General features: G+C 36.5%; 1 protein-coding gene across 28 annotated transcripts; it reads left to right on the top strand.

The window, feature by feature from the left end:
• The first annotated feature begins 15,486 nt into the window (after positions 1–15,486).
• LOC112715887 (EH domain-containing protein 1) lies at positions 15,487–21,681 on the top strand. Of its 28 annotated transcripts, none has more exons than XM_072205064.1 (12): positions 15,487–16,037; positions 16,157–16,236; positions 16,472–16,539; positions 16,638–16,672; positions 17,087–17,158; positions 17,257–17,330; positions 17,437–17,453; positions 18,017–18,094; positions 18,331–18,468; positions 20,308–20,435; positions 21,284–21,347; positions 21,446–21,681. In XM_072205064.1, the coding sequence occupies exons 1-5, from the start codon at positions 15,953–15,955 to the stop codon at positions 17,149–17,151; spliced, it is 333 nt and encodes a 110-aa protein (XP_072061165.1). In that variant the 5' UTR covers positions 15,487–15,952; the 3' UTR covers positions 17,152–17,158; positions 17,257–17,330; positions 17,437–17,453; positions 18,017–18,094; positions 18,331–18,468; positions 20,308–20,435; positions 21,284–21,347; positions 21,446–21,681. The 28 variants fall into 28 exon arrangements, with proteins under 28 accessions (XP_072061165.1, XP_072061159.1, XP_072061166.1 ...); XM_072205058.1 differs by having other exon boundaries at positions 20,308–20,534; XM_072205065.1 differs by lacking the exon at positions 18,331–18,468.
• Positions 21,682–23,106: the final 1,425 nt, after the last annotated feature.

Raw genomic sequence — 23,106 nt, 5'->3', positions numbered from 1 at the left:
TAGGAGAATTGAGTTCCAACATGGGACAACTAAGGGTGGAGCATCAAGAACACTCCATCATCCTCCATGAAATTAGAGAAGATCAAAGAATCATGAGAGAGGAGCAACAAAGACAAGGAAGAGACATTGAGGAGCTCAAGCACTCCATAGGATCTTCAAGAAGAAGAAAGAGCCGCCATCACTAAGGTGGATCCGTTCCTTAATTTCCTTGTTCTTTATTTTCCTGTTTTTCGAATTTTAGTGCTTATGTTTATCCATGTTTGTGTCTTGTGATCATTAGTGTCTTAGTGTCTATGCCTTAAAGTTATGAATGTCCTATGAATCCATCACCTTTCTTGAATAAAAATGTGCTTAAATTGAAAAGGAAAGAATTGCATGAATTTTGAATTTTATAACAGTTTAATTATTTTGATGTGGTGGCAATATTTTTGTTTTCTGAATGTATGCTTAAACAGTGCATATGTATCTTGAATTTGTGGTTCATGAATGTTGGCTCTTGAAAGAATGATGAAAAAGGAGACATGTTACTGAGGATCTGAAAAATCATAAAAATGGTTCTTGAAGCAAGAAAAAGCTATGAGAAAAAAAAACGAAAAAAAAAGAGAAAAAGAAAAGAAAACGAAAAAAGAAAGAAAAGAAAGAAAAATAAAGTTGTGATCCAAGGCAATAAGAGTGTGCTTAAGAACCCTGGACACCTCTAATTGGGGACTCTAGCAAAGCTGAGTCACAATCTGAAAAGGTTCACCCAATTATGTGTTTGTGGCATGTATGTATCCGGTGGTAATACTGGAAGACAGAGTGCTTTGGGCCACAGCCAAGACTCAATAAGTAGCTATGTTCAAGAATCATCATACTTAACTAGGAGAATCAATAACACTATCTGGATTCTAAGTTCATAAAGAAGCCAATCATTCTGAATTTCAAAGGATAGAGTGAGATGCCAAAACTGTTCAGAGGCAAAAAGCTAAAAGCCCCGCTCATCTAATTAATACTGATCTTCATAGATGTTTTTGGAATTCATTGCATATTCTCTTCTTTTTATCTTATTTGATTTTCAGTTGCTTGAGGACAAGCAACAATTTAAGTTTGGTGTTGTGATGAGCGGATAATTTGTACGCGTTTTGGCATTGTTTTTAGTATGTTTTTAGTATGATTTAGTTAGTTTTTAGTATATTTTTATTAGTTTTTAGTTAAAAATCACTTTTCTGGACTTCACTATGAGTTTGTGTGTTTTTCTGTGATTTCAGGTATTTTCTGGCTGAAATTGAGGGACCTGAGCAAAAATCTGATTCAGAGACTAAAAAGGACTACAGATGCTGTTGGATTCTGACCTTCCTGCACTCGAAGTGGATTTTCTGGAGCTACAGAAGCCCAATTGGCGCGCTCTCAACGGCGTTGGAAAGTAGACATCCTGGGCTTTCCAGCAATATATGATAGTCCATACTTTGCCCAAGATTTGATGGCCCAAATCGGCGTTCAAAGTCACCCTCAGAAATCCCAGCGTTAAACGCTGGAACTGGCACCCAAATGGGAATTAAACGCCCAAACTGGCACTAAAGCTGGCGTTTAACTCCAAGAAGAGTCTCTACACGAAAATGCTTCATTGCTCAACCCAAGCACACACCAAGTGGGCCCGGAAGTGGATTTTTATGTCATTTACTCATTTCTGTAAACCTTAGGCTACTAGTTCTCTATAAGTAGGACCTTTTACTATTGTATTTTCATCTTTGGACATCTAGTTCTTAGATCATGATAGAGAGACTTTGGTAGCTATCTTCACTTTTATGCTATCTTAGATCTTTGGGAGGCTGGCCATTCGGCCATGCCTAGACCTTGTTCTTATGTATTTTCAACGGTGGAGCTTCTACACACCATAGATTAAGGTGTGGAGCTCTGCTGTACCTCAAGTATTAATGCAATTACTATTGTTCTTCCATTCAATTCCGCTTGTTCTTGTTCTAAGATATCACTTGTTCTTCAACTTGATGAATGTGATGATCCGTGACACTCATCATCATTCTCACCTATGAACATGTGACTGACAACCACCTCTGTTCTACCTTCGATTGGGTGAATATCTCTTGGATTCTTTAATCGGAATCTTTGTGGTATAGGCTGGAACTGATGGCGGCATTCAAGAGAATCCGGAAGGTCTGACCTTGTCTGTGGCATTCTGAGTAGGATTCAATGATTGAATGACTGTGACGTGCTTCAAACTCCTAGCAGGCGGGGCGTTAGTGACAGACGCAAAAGAATCGCTGGATTCTATTCCGGCCTGACCGAGAACCGACAGATGATTATCCATGCTGTGACAGAGCATAGGCGACGTAATCACTGAGAGGATGGGAGGTAGCCATTGACAACGGTGAAACCCTACATAAGCTTGCCATGGAAAGGAATAAGAAGGATTGGATGAAGACAGTAGGAAAGCAGAGAGACGGAAGGGAAGGCATCTTCATACGCTTATCTGAAGTTCCTACCAATGAATTACATAAGTATCTCTATCTTTATCTTTATGTTATTTTCGTTCATCACCATATCCATTTGAGTTTGCCTGACTAAGATTTACAAGATAACCATAGCTTGCTTCATACTAACAATCTCCGTGGGATCGACCCCTTACTCGCGTAAGGTTTATTACTTGGACGACCCAGTGCACTTGCTGGTTAGTTGTGCGAAGTTGTGTAATGCCATGGTATTGAACACCAAGTTCTTGGGGTTCATGACCGGGGATTATGAGAGTTGTGAAAAGTATTGTTCACAACTTCGCGCACCAGAATACCACAGACAAGGTTAGACTTTCTAGATTCCTGGAATCCTACTCGGAATACCACAGACAAGATTAGACTTTCCGGATTCCCATGAATGCCGCCATCTATCTAGCTTATACCACGAAGATTCTATTGGGAAATCTAAGAGATATGCGCCTGGCCTAAGGTAGAACGGAAGTGGTTGTCAGTCACGCGCGTTCATAGGTGAGAATGATGATGAGTGTCACGGATCATCACATTCATCAAGTTGAAGTGCAACAAATATCTTAGAATAGGAAAAAAGAGAATTGAATAGAAAGTAATAGTAATTGTATTGAAACTTGAGGTACAGCAGAGCTCCACACCCTTAATCTATGGTGTGTAGAAACTTCACCGTTGAAAATACATAAGTGAAAGGTCCAGGCATGGCCGAATGGCCAACTCCCATGATCTGAGAACTAATCGTCCCAAGATGTCTAATACACTAGTAAAAAGTTCTATTTATAATAAACTAGCTACTAGGGTTTACCGGAGTAAGTAATTGATGCATAAATCCACTTCCGGGGCCCACTTGGTGTGTGTTTGGGCTGAGCTTGATTTATCCACGAGCTGAGGCTTCGTTTGGAGTTGAACGCCGAGTTATAGCGTGTTTCTGGCGTTCAACTCCGGGTCGTGACGTGTTTCTGGCGTTTGACTCCATACAGCAGCATGTACTTGGCGTTGAGCGCCACTTTACGTCGTCAATTCCCGAATAAAGTATAGACTATTATATATTGCTGGTAAGCTCTGGATGTCTACTTTCCAACGCCATTGAGAGCGCGCCATTTGGAGTTCTGTAGCTCCATAAAATTCATTTTGAGTGTAGGGAGGTCAGATTCCAACAGCATCAGCAGTCCTTTTGTCAGCCTTTTTCAAAGTTTTGCTCAAGTCCCTCAATTTCAGCCAGAAATTACCTGAAATTATAGAAAAACACACAAACTCATAGTAGAGTCCAGAAATGTGAATTTAACATAAAAACTAATGAAAACATCCCTAAAAGTAGCTTGAACTTACTAAAAACTACCTAAAAACAATGCCAAAAAGTGTATAAATTATCCGCTTATCACAACACCATACTTAAATTGTTGCTTGTCCCCAAGCAACTGAAAATCAAATAGGATAAAAAGAAGAGAATATACTATAAATTCCAAAATATTAATGAATATTAATTCTAATTAGATGAGCGGGATTTGTAGCTTTTTGCTTTTGAACAGTTTTGGCATCTCACTTTTTCCTTTGAAGTTTAGAATGATTGGCATCTCTAGGAACTTAGAATTTCAGATAGAAAACTCCCTCTTGCTTGAGAGATGTCCCAGGAGGTCTTCCTTACTAGGATTTTCGTCCTCCTCCTCCCTTGTGCATTCGGCCATATTGATTACATCAATGGCCTTGCACTCTCCTTTTGGATTCTCTTCTGTATTGCTTGGGAGAATACTGGGAGGAGTTTCAAAGACTTTCTTACTCAGCTGGCCTACTTGTGCCTCCAGATTTCTGATGGAGGATCTTGTTTCACTCATGAAACTGAAAGTGGCCTTTAACAGATCAGAGACTAGATTGGCTAAATTAGAAGTGTTTTGTTCAGAATTCTCTGTCTGTTGCTGAGAAGATGATGGAAAAGGTTTGCTATTGCTCAGCCTATTGCGTCCACCATTGTTAAAGCCTTGTTGAGGCTTTTGTTGATCCTTCCATGCGAAATTTGGATGATTTCTCCATGATGAATTATAGGTGTTTCCACAAGGTTCACCCATGTAATTTACCTCTGCTATTGCAGGGTTCTCAGGATCATAAGCTTCTTCAGAAGCTGCCTCTTTAGTACTGTTGGATGCATTCTGCCATCCATTCAGACTTTGAGAAATCATGTTAACTTGCTGAGTCAACACTTTGTTCTGAGCCAATATGGCATTCAGAGCATCAATTTCAAGAACTCCCTTCCTCTGAGGCGTCCCATTACTCACAGAATTTCTCTCAGAAGTGTACATGAACTGGTTATTTGCAACCATGTCAATAAGTTCTTGAGCTTCTGCAGGTGTTTTCTTTAGGTGAATGGATCTACCTGCATAATGGTCCAGTGACATTTTTGAAAATTCAGATAGACCATAATAGAATATATCTAATATGGTCCATTCTGAAAACATGTCAGATGGACACCTTTTGGTGCTTGTATCTTTCCCAAGCTTCATAGAGGGATTTACCATCTTTTTATTTGAAGGTCTGAACATCCACTCTAAGCTTGCTCAGCTTTTGAGGAGGAAAGAATTTATCCAAGAAGGCCGTGACCAGTTTCTCCCAGGAGTCTAGGCTATCCTTAGGTTGTGAATCCAACCATATTCTAGCTCTGTATCTTACAGTAAAAGGGAAAAGCATGAGCCTGTAGACTTCAGGATCTACTCCATTCGTCTTAATAGTCTCACAGATCTGCAAGAACTCAGTTAAAAACTGATAAGGATCTTCAGATGGAAGTCCATAGAACTTGCAGTTTTGTTATATTAAGGCAACTAGCTGAGGTTTCAGCTTAAAATTATTGGATCCAATGGCAGGAATGGAGATGCTTCTTCCATCAAATTTGGACGTTGGCTTTGTGAAGTCACCAAGCATTCTCCTTGCATTATTGTTGTTGGGTTCGGTTGCCATCTCCTTCTCTTGTTCTAATGTTTCTGAAAGGTTACCTTTAGATTATTGTAATTTAGCTTCTCTTAGTTTCCTCTTCAGAGTCCTTTCAGGTTCAGGATCAATTTCAACAAGAGTGCATTTTTCCTTGTTCCTGCTCATATAAAAGAGAAGAAAACAAGAAAAGAAAATGAATCCTATATGTCACAGTATAGAGATTCCTTTATGTTAGTAGAAGAAGAAAGGGGGGAAGAGTGAAGAAGAATGGGTTCGGATTTTTAGATGAAGAGAGGTGAAGAGAAGTGTTAGTAATTAAATAATTAAATAGAAGAAGAAAAGAGAGGGAGAATTTCAAAAATAATTATGAAAAGGGGGTTAGTAATTTCGAAAATTAAAGATAAGATATGATTAAAATTAAAATTTAAAACAATTAAAGAGAATTTTTGAAAATGAGAGAGATATTTTCAAAAATAAGAGAGGGAAACGTAGTTAGGTGGTTTTGAAAAAGATAAGAAACAAACACAAAGTCAAAGAGTTAGTTGAAAAAGATATTAAAATCAAATTTGAAAAGATAAGAAGATAAGTTAGATAAGATATTTTGAAATCAAATTTTGAAAAAGATAAGATAAAAAGATAAGAAGATAAGATAAAAAGATAAGATTTTTAAGAAAAATATATTTTGAAAAAGATTTAATTTTTAAAATTAAAATTAATTACTTAACTAACAAGAAACTAAAAGATAAGATTCTAGAATTTAAAGATTGAACCTTTCTTAACAAGAAAGTAACAAACTTCAAATTTTTTGAATCAATCACATTAATTGTTAGCATAATTTCGAAAATATGATATAAAGATAAGAAAAAGATTTTGAAAACAAATTGAAAAAGAATTTTTTGAATTTTTTCGAAAAAGAGAAAAAATTGGAAAAGATATGATTTTTGAAAAAATTTTTGAAAATATAAGATTTTTAAATTTTTGAAAATTTGACTTGACTTGTAAGAAACAACTAATTTTGAAATTTTTTGACTAAGTCAACTCAAATTTTCAAAAATTATGAGAAAAACAAGGAAAAGATATTTTTTGATTTTTGAAATTTTAATTATGAGAGAGAAAAATAATTAAAATTAAAACGTCATAATTGTGTTTTTCTCTTTTCTTTTTGGATCAAAACAAGGAATGCATGCAAGAACACTATGAATGTCAAGATGAACACCAAGAACACTTTGAAGATCATGATGAACATCAAGAACATATTTTTGAAAAATTTTTGATGCAAAGAAGACATGCAAGACACCAAACTTAGAAATCTTTAATGCATGGACTCTAACAAACGAAAAATGCATATGAAAAACAACAAACAACACAAAACAAGAAAACATCAAGATCAAACAAGAAGACTTGTCAAGAACAACTTGAAGATCATGAAGAACACTATGAATGCATGGAATTTTCGAAAATAATGCATAAATTTTAAAAACATGCAATTGACACCAAACTTAAAAATTGACTCAAGACTCAAACAAGAAACACAAAATATTTTTTATTTTTATGATTTTATGATTTTTTTTGTATTTTTATTATATTTTTTGAAAATAAAGTTTGGAAAAAAGAAAAAGAAAAGAAAAATTTTGAAAAAGATTTTTGAAAAATTTTTGAAAAGAAAATTACCTAATCTGAGCAACAAGATGAACCGTCAGTTGTCCATACTCGAATAATCCCTGGCAACGGCGCCAAAAACTTGGTGGACGAAATTGTGATTCATATGTTATTGCATTTTGTAAAATTCATTGCTTTTTCTTTCCCTGGCAATGGCGCCAAAAACATGATGCCAATACCATGGTTTACAACTATTTGTGGTTACAACTCCGTGCAACTTAACCAGCAAGCGTACTGGGTCATCCAAGTAATACCTTACGTGAGTAAGGATCGATCCCACAGAGATTGTTGGTATGAAGCAAGCTATGGTTACCTTGTAAATCTCAGTTAGGCAGATTAAATAGTTTATGATAAGTTCGAAAATAAATAATAAACAGAAAATAAAATAGGATCGAAATACTTATGTAAATCAATAGTGGGAATTTCAGATAGGCGTATGGAGATGCTGTGCTCCTCTTGAATCTCTACTTTCTTATTACATTCATCCAATCCTTCTTACTCCTTTCCATGGCAAGCTGTATGTAGGGCATCACCGTTGTCAATGGCTACATCCCATCCTCTTAGTGAAAATGGTCCTATGCTCTGTCACAGCACGGCTAATCATCTGTCAGTTCTCAATCAGGTTGGAATAGAATCCCTTGATTCTTTTGCGTCTGTCACTAACACCCAGCCTTCAAGAGTTTGAAGCTCGTCACAGTCATTCAATACCGGAATCCTACTCGGAATACCACAGACAAGGTTAGACTTTCCAGATTCCCAGAATCCTACTCGGAATACCACAGACAAGGTTAGACTTTCCGGATTCCCATGAATGCCGCCATCTATCTAGCTTATACCACGAAGATTCTGTTGGGAAATCTAAGAGATATGCGCCCGGCCTAAGGTAGAACGGAAGTGGTTGCCAGTCACGCGCGTTCATAGGTGAGAATGATGATGAGTGTCACGGATCATCACATTCATCAAGTTGAAGTGCAACGAATATCTTAGAATAGGAATAAAGAGAATTGAATAGAAAGTAATAGTAATTGTATTGAAACTTGAGGTACAGCAGAGCTCCACACCCTTAATCTATGGTTTGTAAAAACTCCACCGTTGAAAATACATAAGTGAAAGGTCCAGGCATGGCTGAATGGCCAGCCCCCATGATCTGAGAACTAATCGTCCCAAGATGTCTAATACACTAGTAAAAAGTTCTATTTATAATAAACTAGCTACTAGGGTTTACCTGAGTAAGTAATTGATGCATAAATCCACTTCCGGGGCCCACTTGGTGTGTGTTTGGGCTGAACTTGATTTATCCACGAGTTGAGGCTTCTTTTGGAGTTGAACGCCGAGTTATAGTGTGTTTCTGGCGTTCAACTCCGGGTCGTGACGTGTTTCTGGCATTTGACTCCAGACAGCAGCATGTACTTGGCGTTGAGCGTCACTTTACGTCATTAATTCCCGAATAAAGTATGGACTATTATATATTGCTGGAAAGCTCTGGATGTCTACTTTCCAACGCCGTTGAGAGCGCGCCATTTAGAGTTCTGTAGCTCCAGAAAATCAATTTTGAGTGTAGGGAGGTCAGATTCCAACAGCATCAGCAGTCCTTTTGTCAGCCTTTTTCAGAGTTTTGCTCAAGTCCCTCAATTTCAGCCAGAAATTACCTGAAATTACAGAAAAACACACAAACTCATAGTAGAGTCCAGAAATGTGAATTTAACATAAAAACTATTGAAAATATCCCTAAAAGTAGCTTGAACTTACTAAAAACTACCTAAAAACAATGCCAAAAAGCGTATAAATTATCCACTCATCAGTCATCCATAGTCTTTGAGCCAGGACAAAAGGTTCTGCTGTTTAACTCTAGGCTCAGGCTATTCCCTGGGAAACTAAAATCCTGTTAGAGAGGACCATATGTGATTACAGGTGTGTCACCATATGGATATGTAGAGCTTCAGGATATTGATTCTAATAAAAAGTTCATTGTTAATGGACAGAGAGTCAAACATTATCTTGAAAGCAATTTTGAGCAGGAATGCTCAGAACTGAGACTATATTAAGGCTCAGTAAGGTCCAGCTAAAGACAATAAAGAAGCGCTTGCTGGGAGGCAACCCAGCCATTACTGTAGTTTATTTGTCATTTAAATAATAATTATATGAGTTTAATAAATTATCATCAGAATTAATTCTCATTTACAGGAGTTCACAGAGTTACAGAAGGGTTCAGAGCAGAGAGCAGAGAAAAGAAGTTCACTGGCACGAAAACGCCAGTAAGAGGCACTTTTGGGCATTAAACACCAGAATGGGCATCATTCTAGGCGTTTAACGCCAGTAAGAATACCTTTATGGGCGTTAAACGCCAGAATGGGTACCAATTTGGGCGTTTAACGCTAGACTTACAGCATCCTGGGCGTTTAGAAAAATGCCCAGTGATAAAGGCTTTCTGGCGTTTAACGCCAGCCAGGATACCTGGCTGGGCGTTAAACGCCCAAAACAAGCAACAACTGAGCGTTAAACGCCCAAAACAAGCTACAGTTGGGCGTTAAACGCCCAAAACAGGCAACAGTTTGGCGTTTAACGCCAAGAACGTGGAGGGAAGGTAGTTTTGTTTTGCAACTCAATTTTTTTTATTTTTTTTATGTTTTTATCCATAATTTCTTGCATAAACATATTACAAATCTTCATCTTTCAATTTCAATTTCAAAAATAACTCTTAATCCTAAAAATCTTTTCTTCTTTTCAAATATTTTTTCAAAACTGATATATCTTTTTTATTTCTTTTCAAATCTTTTGCAAAACCCATCTATCTTTTTGATATCTTTTCAAATCTTTTTCAACTCATCATACTATCTTTTCCAATTTAGTTTTATCTTTTTCAAACTTCTCTCATATCTTTTCAATTTTAAAATTACATCTTTTATATTTCACACTTATCTTTTACAAATCATATCTTCTTTCATATCTTTTTCAAAAATTTTCGAACCCACCCCTTCCTTTTAAATTCACATTCGGCCACCCCCTATCCTCCATAATTCGAATTTGGCTCTCCTTCTTCTCCTCTCCTTTCCTTTCTTTTGCTTGAGGACAAGCAAACCTCTAAGTTTGGTGTGTTTTGCGTGATCACTGAGCTAAGACTCACTAAGATCATGGCTCCTAAGGGAAAACAAACCACTTCAAGAGGCAAGAAAGAGAATAATCCAAAATCACTTTGGAATCAAGAGAGGTTCTTAACCAAGGAACATTTGGACCATTACCACAAAATAATGGGTCTAAGGCAGTGATCCCGGAAGTTAAATTTGATCTGAAAGAAGACAAATATCCGTAGATCTAAGAGCAGATTCGAAACAGAGGCTGGGAAATTCTAGCTAATTCTGAGACAAAGGTGGGTAGAAACATAGTTCAGGAATTTTACTCAAATCTGTGGTAAACAGAGAGGCAGAGAATGACTGGAACCGCTTTCTATACCTTTCGAACCATGATCAGAAGGAAGATTATTTACTTCCACCTTGACAAAATAAGAGAGGTCTTCAAGCTGCCTCAACTACAAGATGATCCAGAATTCTTTAATAGGAGAATAGTGAGATCAGATAAGCGCTTAGACCAAATTCTAGAGGACATATGCATCCTTGGAACCAAGTGGACAACCAGCACAAAAGGTGTTCCAAACTAACTCAAGAGAGGGGATCTCAAACCAGTTGCTAGGGGCTAGCTGGATTTCATTGGGTGTTCTATACTGCCTACCAGCAACCGCTCCGAAGTCACTATCAAGAGAGCAGTGATGATCCATTGTATTATGCAAGGAAACAAAGTGGAGATTCATCATCTGATTTCTTGTGAGCTCTAAACAATTACAAATAAGAACTCTAAAGAAGCCAAATTGGCTTACCCAAACTTAATTCTCAGCTATGTAAAGAGGTTGGGATGAAGATGGGAGTAGATGAGTTCATCCCAGTCGAACATCCAATCACCAAGAAGTTAATGGAGGGACAACAAGTACAAGAAAACTCCATCAAAAGGAGGGCACAGGAGTTCCTCCCAGAACTCTCTTAGATTGACTACTGGACCCGCCTAGAAGCATCTCTCACTAAGCTGCAAGAAACTATGGATCAACTTAAGGAAGAACAGCAAACTCAAAATAGTATGATCTGTAAGCTACTTAAAGAACAAGAAAAGCAAGGGCGTGAGCTACATGAACTGAAGCGCCAGAGGCTCTCCCTTGAGGGACCAGACACCCCACAGATTGAAGGAGCATCCATCTCCCAAAATAAAGGTTGTTGAGTCCTAATCTTAACACTGTGATAACTTCTGCTATTAGAAATCTATTTTAGGAGTCATATGAGTAGTAGTAGTTAGTATTTTTATTTTTTTCATCTCCAAGTAAGCTATAATGTATCTTTCTCATCATCATTAAACATGAATGAAATAGCAGATATTTTTAGAATAAGGAGGCAACTTTTTCGAGTTCTTAATAAGAAAAATTCAAATTATTTATATGTGGTGGCAACACTTTTTATTTTCTGAAAGAATGCTTAAATAGTGCATATTTTTTATCTTGTTGTTTATGAATGTTAAAACTGTTGGCTCTTGAAAGAATGATGAAAAAGAGAAATGTTATTGATAATCTGAAAAATCATAAAATTGATTCTTGAAGAAAGAAAAAGCAGTGAATAGCAAAAAAAAAAAAGAGAGAGAAAAAGAAAGAAAAAGAAAAGCAAGCAGAAAAAGCCAATAACCCTTTAAACCAAAAGACAAGGGTAAAAAGGATTCAAGGCTTTGAGCATTAAGGGATAGGAGGGCCAAAGGAATAAAATCCTGGCCTAAGCAGCTGAATCAAGTTGTCCCTAACCATGTGTTTGTGGCATGCAGGTCCAAGTGAAAAGCTTGAGACTGAGTGGTTAAAGTCGTGATCCAAAGAGTGTGCTTAAGAACTTTAGACACCTATAATTGGAGACTTTAGTAAAGTTGAGTCACAATTTGAAAAAGTTCACCTAGTTATGTGTCTGTGGCATTTATGTATCTGGTGATAATACTGAAAGGTAAAGTGCTTAGGGCCACGGCCAAGACTCATAAAGTAGCTGTGTTCAAGAATCAACATACTAAACTAGGAGAATCAATAACAGTATCTGAATTCTGAGTTCCTATGGATGCCAAAATTGTTCAGAAGTAAAAAGCTACTAGTCCTGCTCATCTAATTAAAATTGAGCTCCATGTAAAACTCTGAGATTGCCTCTTGATCTTCTTGCTATCCTATTTTGTTTATCTAGTTGCTCAGGGACAAGCAACAATTTAAGTTTGGTGTTGTGATGAGCGGATATTCTATACGCTTTTTGGGGGTATTTTTATATAGTTTTTAGTAGGATCTAGCTACTTTTTAGTATATTTTCATTAGTTTTTATGCAAAAATCACATTTCTGGACTTTGCTATGAGTTTGTGTGTTTTTCTATGATTTCAGGTATTTTCTAGCTAAAATTGAGGGACTTGAGCAAAAATCTGATTCAGAGGCTGAAAAAGGACTGCATATGCTATTGGATTCTGACCTCCCTGCACTCGAAATGATATTTTTGGAGCTACAAGAGTCTAAATTACGCATTCTTAATTGCGTTGGAAAGTAGACATCCAGGTCTTTCCAGCAATATTTAATAGTCCATACTTTTCCCGAGTTTAGATGACGCAAACTGGCGTTCAATGCCAGCCTTCTGCCCTATTCTGGCGTTAAACGCCAGAAACAGGTTACAATCTAGAGTCAAACGCCAGAAATAGGTTACAACTTGGCATTTAACTCCAGAAATAGCCTATGCACGTGAAAGCTTCAATGATCAGCCCCAGAACACACCAAGTGGGCCCCGGAAGTAGATTTCTACACTATCTATCTTAGTTTACTCATTTTTTGTAAACCTAGGTTACTAGTTGAGTATAAAAACTACTTTTAGAGATTTATTTTGTACCTCATGACATTTTTACATCTAAATTTGTATCTTTGACAACATGAGTCTCTAAACCCCATGGTTGGGGGTGAGGAGCTCTGCTGTGTCTCGATGAATTAATACAATTACTTCTGTTTTCTATTCAATCATGCTTGATTTTATTCTAAGATATTCACTCGCACTTAAACATGATGAACGTGATGATCTGTGATACTCATCACCATTCTCAACCCATGAACGCGTGCCTGACAACCACTTCCATTCTACCTTAGATTGAGTGTTTATCTCTTGGGTTCCTGGTCCACGATTTTGACTGCCTCTCCTAACAACAGAGCGTTCAATCCGTGAATCCAAAATCTTTGTGGTATAAGCTAGAATCAATTGACAGTATTCTTGAGATCCGAAAAGTCTAAACCTTGTCTGTGGTATTTCGAGTAGGATTTGGGATGGGATGACTGTGATGAGCTTCAAACTCACGAATGTTGGGCGTAGTGACAGACGTAAAAGGATCACTGGATCCTATTCCAATACAAGTGAGAACCGACAGATGATTAGCCATGTACATGGACCATTTTCACTGAGAGGACAGATGGTAGCCATTGACAATGGTGATCCACCAACATACAGCTTGCCATGGAAGAAGCCTTGCGTGCGTGAAAAAGAAGACAGTAGGAAAGCAGAGATTCAAAAGACAGAGCATCTCCAAAACTCCAAGCCATTCTCCATTACTGCATAACAAGTATTTATTTCATGCTCTTTTACTTTCCACAATTAAAACTAAGAACCACTATTGATATTTTGACTAAGAATAATAAGATAACCATAGCTTGCTTCAAGCCGGCAATCTCCATGGGATCGACCTTTACTCACGTAAGGTATTACATGGACGACCCAGTGCACTTGCTGGTTAGTTGTGCGGAATTACAAAGTGTGATTGTAATTTTCGTGCACCAATAACCACTTCACCACCCACAGAGGCTAATCGACGCCGAGCTTCGCCTTATACGTGAAAGAGTTCTTTCAATTTTCGGATCAAATGCGGCAAAGCTCGGATCAGGTAGTGAACGCGTCATTCAATGAAAGAAACATACAACTCATGGTAATAAAAAAATAACTAAAAAAATAAAATATGTAAATATCAAAATATTTACACTAATCAATAACTTAGCACACTGTTGCAACTCCCCGGCAACGGCGCCAAAAATTGACGTACGAAAAATTACCGATTAAGAATTTATAATTAACTGACGTTGCTAGTATAGCTCTTAACAAATGAAGATTCCGCGTATCAATTTAGAAAGGGGTTTTGTCACAATTTAAGAATAAAATACTGGGAGTATGAATTCCAGGTCGTCTCCCAACGAGTTGCGAAGAGAGTGCTAATTATTGATCAGGAGGTTTCTGAGAAATTTAAAGTTGGAGAATAGGATTAAAGCGAAGAAAATGAACGAGAGATTTAATTAATTATGATAAAAAGCCTTAACTTGGAGAAGATTAATCGGAAGTTCTATCCTTGTCGAATTTTTCCAGGATTAATTAATAATGGGTTGTTGTTTTTACTCAATTAACCTTTACCGAATAAAGGAAAGTCAAGTAATTGAGCCAACTTCTATTCACAAGTCCTAATCCTCTCCCTTGGGAAGGATTAGCGTTAGTAACTAGAGAGCTAGCCAACAACTTCCAATTACCAATTAATTATTGAGTATTCCAACTCAAGGGTCTCCTATCACTACAAGAAAAAAGGCCTATGGCCACGCTTTTTTTGCTACGCTTTAAAAGCGTGGCCAAAAGTGTTCAATGGCCACGCCTTTTTAGGGTGGCGATTAAATAGAGATTTGGCTACACTTTTTCTTGCTACGCTTTAAAAGCGTGGCCATAGGGGTCAACGGCCAAGCTTTTATGAGGGTGGCAACTGATTCGAGATTTAGCTACGCTTTTTTTTGCCACGCTTAAAAAGCGTAGCCATAGAGAGAAATAGGCACGCTTTCAAAGCGTGGCGACAGAGTTTTGTTATTAGGGCGTTTTAAAAATGTGGTCGTTTCTTACTACTGTTTTTGGCACGCTTCGAAAGCGTGGCCAAAAACTTTCAAAAAAAGAAAATTACAAAGTCGTCCCTTGCTTTGAAATTCTAAGTTACAATTTACACATTTCTCTTCCAGACTTAGTGCATGTTTGGGTGCCATTATTTTATTAAAAAAAAGATCTTTTTTCAATGAAAAAGATCTTTTTTTATTTTTTAACATGTTTGACAAATTTCCAGTAGTAAAAGTAAAAGCACTAGTAAAATCAAAATAAGATCTTTTTTGAGAAGCTGTAATTTACATCTTTTTTTAAAAGATCTTTTTTCTTAAAAAAAAGATGTTTTTCATGTAATAAATAAACAAAAAAGTACTTTTATATTATTATATCCAAACATTATTGATAGATAAAAAAATCTTTTTACATAAGATATCCAAACATAAAATTACTTTTACTTCTTTATAACATCTTTTAAAAAAAGATAACTCGAAAAAAGATCTTTTCTACCCAAACAAGCCCTTAGTCTTTCTCCTTCTTATAATTGCCCTAGCTCAATTCAGAAAGCCCTCCAGGAAGATGAACACCGTCTTTATTGTGCCTCACGAAGGAGATTAAGCCTAGCTAACCCTAACCCTGTATTCATCGTGCCTCACCGTACCCTAACCACGACGAAGAACCCATATCGAAGAACCCCTAACCGCGACGAAGAACCCCTAATAGCACTCTGCGAAGAACATCACCGGTCGTCAGCACTCGGAATGCCTCCGTCGAAGAACCCCTAACCCTCCTTTGAGTTTCTTCTCTCTTCTCTCGCCACTCTCACCCTCAAGCTCACCGAGTCTCACCTCTCTCACGGCTGGTCTCACCGTCGACCTCTCTCTATCTCTCTGGTATATTGCTTCTCTCGCGGGCATTTCAGACTCAAGGTCGTCGCGCTCTGTCACCATCGCTGCTCTGTCGCAAGCGAATCGATGGAATTCAACCCGGTCCCAATCGGTTCCTGCTCCAAAGAGAACCAGATCATCTACCAGCAGTTTTTCAATTACGCCGATTCAGGTATGCCAAGTTTTCAATTATTTTAGTTTATTTAATTTTTATCTTTTGGAGTTGCTAATTGTGGTGATGTTCATGTTCAAAAATCGATGAATTTGTACTGTGCTTTTTCTCTATTTCAGATGGCGATGGCCGCATTACGGGGAGTGATGCCACCAAGTTTTTTGCCATGTCCAATTTGTCTCGCCAGGATCTTAAGCAGGTTTTGTATTTTATGTTTTTCATTGCAATTATTGATTCTAATGATAGTGGTTAGTTTTAGCTTTATATTTGATTAGTTTTGAGCTCTCTAACTTCTGATTATATAGATCCTGGCAGGCTACGAATGGTTGAGTTGTTTGTAGGAGTTGTGCTTAGCTGATATGTATCACAGTTTATTTCTTCTCAAGTTTTAACTGAATTGTTTATTTATGTGCTCTAATTTGCCAAAATTGAAGGTGTGGCTATTGCTGATTCAAAGCGACAAGGATCTCTTGGTTTTGCAGAGTTCATCATTGCTATGCAGGTGAATTCATGTTATTTTTTAGTTTGAGTGTGATGTTGAACTCTTTCTAGAGTGCTTACGTGTTTTGAAATGTAGCTAATTTCTTTGGCACAATCCAGCCAACCAATAACACAAGAACTTCTTTCTAGTGGTGGTGAGTTTTTGTACTTCTAAATTTGTTTGTCGTTCTTTGGTTTGAATATATATTTTTTTAGTAGTTGAAGACTTCATGATAGCAATTCTTGTTGCTGTGGGCATATGTTGATTGTGAACTTCTGTTTCTCAGTTGAGCTGAAAAACTTGAAATGGTTGAGTTTTCAGATCATGAAGTGCTAGTTTGGCATTTAGGGTTTATGTTTGTAAGAGTCAAGCAGCATAATTATTTGTTTATTGACTGATTTTTCAAAATTTTAACTCATTTGCCTTTGATTTGGTTACTTTGCAACAATTTGGATAATCATTGATGCAAAATTCATTTCTAAGTTCACTAATTGCTTTAAGTTGCTTGCATTTTTATAGAAACCTAAAGTGTTGAATTTATCTATTCTAAACTTCAACTTTTCTGTAGGCATTTTACTTCCAACCATTTTTCTGGGAATCTACCTGCTACATTTGCAAATCTCACTAAATTGAATCACGTGTAAGTAATTTGTTTCACTTATTCCATTTACTTCTCTAAACTGTTGTTGGATAACAATAATGTAATGCTTCTGTGTTCCTTTCTCTCTTATACTGCAGTCGACTAGGCAATAATCAATTTTTTGGAACTATACCAAATTTTATTCAGAGCTGGACAACTCTTCAAAGACTCTGTGAATCTTTACCTTATTCCCTGAAATTTAAACTTTTAGCTGTTTCTTTTTTAAATACATTTTAGTTATAATTGGCTGACCAAAGATTTGTTCTTAATTATTCCAGGGTGGTGCAAGGGAGTGGTATGAATTTTTTTTATTCAGAAATTAAAGCTACTCATAATTCTTGCTTCTTTTTTATTTGATGAAGTGCATTCATCAACATGCTTCTCAGTTCAGTCTTTTGATTATAATATAGGGGTTTAAAATATCTTAAGTTGACTTTTTGAAACCATTTCTTTTCTCTCTTAAATAATACTTGCTTTGGACATAACTTCTTTTTCAGAGACATCATTTATTCAGTTTTAACAAATTAAGTGGAATCATTCCAAGCTCCTTCAGTCGCCTATTGAACATGAACATACTGAAAGAAATCTTTTCTAACTTTTTATTTTTCAGTTACATGAAATGAGGATTGAGGGAAACCATTTCTTGCCTTCATTATTAGAAAATTGAAAATTGAATGCCATTGACACTGATAGAGAACCAATGGCAGGATTAAAATGCAGATAGACTTGGTTTCCTTCTCAATTAAACATGCGGTTTATGATAATTTGAGTTGCAGCTTGAAGCTTTGGTATGTGCTTATTTATGATTTCTGTTCTTATACCTTGATTTTTTCCTTTTCTCTGTTGGGCTTGATTCAGAGAAAAAAGAGACGAGCTTGCCCTAGCTTCTAGTGCTTGATGCTAGCCTTGCTTGCCATGATGCATCAAAATCCAACTGTAAGTTCTATGATAATTTTGCTGGCTTGTTTACCTTTTGATTTTTGGAAGTTTTGTTACTTAATGCATTGATGTTGACTCAAAGATGGGTTTTGAATTTTCATTTATGCATTATGTATCCCTCCTCCCCCTTTTAAAGTAGTGTGTGGTCATTTATTTTTATAATGAGTATGTAAATATCGTTTCTTTTTACATAATTTGCAATTAGTTTTTAATTTGACTTTTTCTTTGATTAGTTGAACGGTAAGCTCTTTCCAACTGTAGTAAGTCATTGTTCTTTCAAGCTAATGTTGGTCATGGCAGCTGAGTTTCTTTGGATGATTGAAGAACGAAACTCTCGCACGATCTAGAATTTTCACAAATAAATTCCCATTGTAAGTATAGCTTCTAGACCGACAAGAATTCCTTTCTTACAAAAGTTTTGGTTGTCACAAGTAACAAACCCTTTTGAAATTGATAACCGAAGTATTTAAACCTCGGGTCGTCTTCTCAAGGAATTGCAGGGAGGTATGATTTACTATTGGTTATGGAAAAATGTATGTTTTGGGATTTTCAAAAGGGTTGAACAAGTAATGTAAAATAACAAGTCGTTAAAATATAACTAGTAAAGCTCTTGGCAATGTATGAGAACTGGAAGTCCTATCCCAGTTATCCTTATCAATTGTGATGAGAATTGGATTTTTCTCCCACTAAGTCAACTTTTAACTATGAAGGTAAGTCAAGTGGATGAATTAATTTTGATTCCTTAGGTCCTAGTCTTTCCTTGGGAAAGGCTAGAGTTATTGGAATTCGAATTAATTCTTGAAGAATTCTAATTTTCAATCAACAATGAGTTTGATAACTCAAGTGTCTCCAATGATTCAACCAAAGCCAAAAGGGAAAAATCTAAATTATTTATATAAATAAAAGAAAGCAATCATAATTCTAAAATATCTCAAATTATATTAAATGAAGATATCAATTCTAACATGGAAAAGTTCATAAATTAATTTGAAAAAATAAATAAAAGAAATATTAAACCTGGAACTCAGAAGAAATTGTAAGTTGAAATAATAATAAATCCTAAATCATTTAAGATGAATCCTAATCCTAAATCTTAAGAGAGAGGAGAGATCATCTCTCTCTAAAAACTACATCTAAATTATGGAAAGTGAATTATCATCTGATATCTTGAGTCTCTGCATGTTTCCTGACTTTAATCTGTGTTTCTGGGCCTAACTCTGGGTCAAAATGCAGCCCGAAACTGTCTCCAACGTATTCTGTAATTTCTGCAGATCGCGCATGTCATGCGTACGCGTCAGTCACGCGTACGCGTCATTCAGCGATTTTCCTCTCCACACGTGCGCGTCAGGCACGCGCTCGCGTCGTTTGCGCGAACTCCAATCTACGCGTACGCATCAAGCACCCGTACGCATCGCTGTGATTTTGTTCAAATCGCGCACACGTCAGCCATGCGTGCGCGTCGCTGTCCGCTGGTTGTCTCCTTTATTTCTTGTGCTCCTTCCCTTTTGCAAGCTTCCTCTCCATTCTCTAAGCCATTCCTGCCCTATGAAGCCTGAAACACTTAACACACGGATTACAGCATTGAATGGTAATAAGAGATTACTAAAATACACAAATTAAAGACTCTAGGAAGCAAGTTTTTAATCATAGAAAAATTTGGGAAGGAATTGCAAATACATGCTAATCATATGAATAAGTGGGTAAAGACTTGATAAAAACCACTCAATTAAACACAATATGAATCATAAAATAGTGGTTTATCAATGATGATTTGCCAACTTAGTCTATTTAATTACTTTTTTTGTAGCTGTTCTTTGTTGGGAATAGCTGAATCTTATCTTTGAGTGTAATTTTTAACTATTAGATAGAGAAATGCACTTACTGACTACAGGTTTCCAATACTATTAATGATTTTATGATAGTATTCTCTTGGTTGCTATTCTTGATTCTTGATTTTTGTTATGATTTTTTAATGCTCCTATTTTTTCCTGTTTTGTACTTGAGCTGATTCTGTTCTTAATTTTTGGTTCTTGATTTTTAACTGCATCTATTTTTCATTACTCAATTTTGTTCTTGATTTTTGTTCTTGTATTTTGTTTGCATCTATTTTTCACTGCCAGTTTCTGTTATGTTCTTAAATTCTTGTACTTTTTATATCTTAAAAAATAATTAAAAAAACTCCTAATATTGAAATTGTATTATTGTTCCAGACAATAGAAAGTTTTTCCAGGAAATTCTTGGGCAAAGGTAACTCAGCCACCCTATTGAAGTGACCACAAAAGCACAGGTTAATGTGGTGATGTCTGATAAGGCCTTGGTTAAGCAATTGCAAAAAGAGGTAGTTAGGTTGGAAAGTGAGTTAAGAACCCCTAATCCCACTGCCTCCAATTGTGATTATGTATGATTGTTGAGGAAGAAGGATCTCCAGATAGAAAATGTTGGTTTGAATTCCTATTCTATTGCGTTTATATTGATTGTGGACTAGACCTAGTTGTGGAACTTTCAAGATGTTTATTTAGAACAATCTTGTATATCATTATTAACCTCTCTTTCCTAGGTACATGTTTTCTTGAACAATACTTGTGCTCCATGAATTTATGTATCCCAAAAGATAAGAAGGGTAGAACCGAGTTTCATTAGGTCCCTAAGGTAGCGTTTGGTGGAGAGACAGATACTGAAAGACTGAGACTGAGAGACAGAAACTAAGTGACAGAGACTGAAATAAGTTTTAGTATTCTGTTTGGTGCCAAGTGAGAGACAAAAATTGAAACAAAAGAATAAAATTCTAATTTAATTTACACAAAGGATAAAATTGGAATTAATTAATTAAAATGAGAGTATTTTAGGTATAAAATGTTATTAAAGTTTCGGTCTTTGTTTTTAAAAATATCAGTCCCCTGTGTCCCTACATTTTGGAGGCATTGAAATACTGAAATTTTGGGGACAGAAACAGAAATTTTAGTACCAGTCTCTGAGCCAACAAACATGATACTGTGTCTCAGTCTCTCAGTCTCTGTCCTAGTATTGCAAAACAAACGCTACCTAATAGTCTGCTTCAATGTCTTCTTTTCTATTTATTTATTTTTTAAGGAAAAGTGTGGGAATTTTTCAAGTTGCATTGGCCAACATGCATATCACATTCTTATTACTAATTATATGTTAATAACCTAGTTTCCAATTATTCAGTTAGAGAAGGAAGTTAAGGAGCTAGCTAAGCAACATGATCGAAGAGGATCAGAAATCTAAAAAAGTAATTTTCATTTCCTAATAACGGAAAATTGTGTCACAAATTAGCGGTTAAGTCTCTAAATTAAATTTTGATACTTACTTTTTTTCCTTAACTTTCAGGACGAGGAAGATAACCGAAATGTAGTTATGTGAAGAGTTTAGATTCAGGAAGACAATACTGATCGAGAAGACAGAAATGGGGCTGGACGAAGTGAGAGCGGTCATGGAAGAACTTGCAGCTGATTTAAGAAGGATTTGCATTAAGAATGAAGCTTAAGAGTTATTTTTTAAGATGTTTCACCGATTAATCATGTAAATAATTTCATGAAAATTAATAAAAAAATTAATTCTTTTTATATTTTTTTATTTTTTCCGTTTTTTTTATTTGACAAATGAATAGGTCACGCTTTGAAAGCGTGGCAAAAGATTTTAGCTCACATACGGCCACGCTTTTAAAGCGTGGCCATATCTCTCTATTGGCACGCTACAAAAGCGTCATACGGCCACGCTTTAAAAGCGTGGCTTCACATACGGCTACGCTTTTGAGCGTGGCAACCTATAAAAGCATGGCAAAAGATAAAGCGTGGCGATAGGTTACCAAAAGCGTGGCGATAGAGCTACAGGCATCCTTGCAGTTGTGACCTTTCAAAAGCGTGCCGGTAGTTCAAAAAGCGTGGTAAAAAGCTATCGCTACGCTTTTTTTATTTTTTGCCACGCTTTAAAAGCGTAGCAAAGAACGTGTTTTCTTGTAGTGTATTAATCAACTCCCAAGTCAAGTGGGAGTCTATGCCATTGAAATGAATACAATGTTCACAGGCATATGAAGGGAATAAAAAGAAAACATAATAAGCTAAATAAAATTATAATTGAGAATTAATTAAAAGTAAAAATAGTACTTTGCATTAATAAATCCCAAAATCATAAACATACGTATCTGAACAGGGTTAATGGACAATAAAAGAGTAAGGAATAAGGAAACAAACTAGAATAATGGAAACTTCAACGGAGGTAGTAACTCTTCTCAATATCCGAAACAAAAGCATCAAAAGCATCAAAACTAAAAATCTATGAATGTGAGGAAAAACCTAGAGGAAGTAATAATTTCTCCCTAAGATTTCAATCTAAAACTAAAACTATGCGAATGAGAATGTCTGTTGAGTCTCTGCTTGTCCCCTGGCTCTAGTCTGTGTTTCTGGGCCGAAAACTAGGTCCAAACTCAGCCCAAAATTGCCCCCAGCTTTTTCTACGATTTCTGCAGGTAGCACATGTCACACGTACGCGTTAGTCACGCGTACGCATCGCTGGTCATCCTCGCGTGTCATGCGTACACGTCAGGTACGCTCACGCGTCGCCGTGCGAACTCCAATTCACGCGCACGCGTCAAGTACGCGCACGCGTCGCTCCTCGCTGGCTATCTCCTTTAATTATTGTGCTCCTTCCATTTATGCAAGCTTTCTCTCCATCTTCTAAGCCATTTCTGCCCTATAAAGCCTGAAAATACTTAACGCACAGATTACGGCATCGAATGGTATAAAGGGGATTAAAACACACAATTTAAGGGCTAAGGAAGCAAGTTTTCAATTGTAGAACAAAACTAGGAAGGAATTGTAAAACTATGCAAATTGTATGAATAAGTGTGCAGAGACTTAATAAAAACCACTCAATTGAGCACAAGATAAACCATAAAATAGTGGTTTATCACATCCTAAACTTCCTTTCACCAAATATTCATCCTATGTTCTTGCTAATCCATGAATATGCAACTGTCATAAGGGAATGCT

The sequence above is a fragment of the Arachis hypogaea genome, chromosome 10 (genome assembly GCF_003086295.3).
Source record: "Arachis hypogaea cultivar Tifrunner chromosome 10, arahy.Tifrunner.gnm2.J5K5, whole genome shotgun sequence".
NCBI lineage: Eukaryota > Viridiplantae > Streptophyta > Magnoliopsida > Fabales > Fabaceae > Arachis > Arachis hypogaea.
Note: the sequence above shows the minus strand (reverse complement) of the source record. Positions and strands in the feature narration are given on the sequence as shown.

Bases quoted from the DNA above. Each gene is read 5' to 3' on its own strand.
- LOC112715887 (XM_072205066.1), top strand. From the start codon at position 15,953: ATGGAATTCAACCCGGTCCCAATCGGTTCCTGCTCCAAAGAGAACCAG. The intron at 16,038-16,156 runs GTATGCCAAGTT...TCTCTATTTCAG, and splicing joins TTTCAATTACGCCGATTCAG to ATGGCGATGGCCGCATTACG. The intron at 16,237-16,471 runs GTTTTGTATTTT...CCAAAATTGAAG, and splicing joins CTCGCCAGGATCTTAAGCAG to GTGTGGCTATTGCTGATTCA.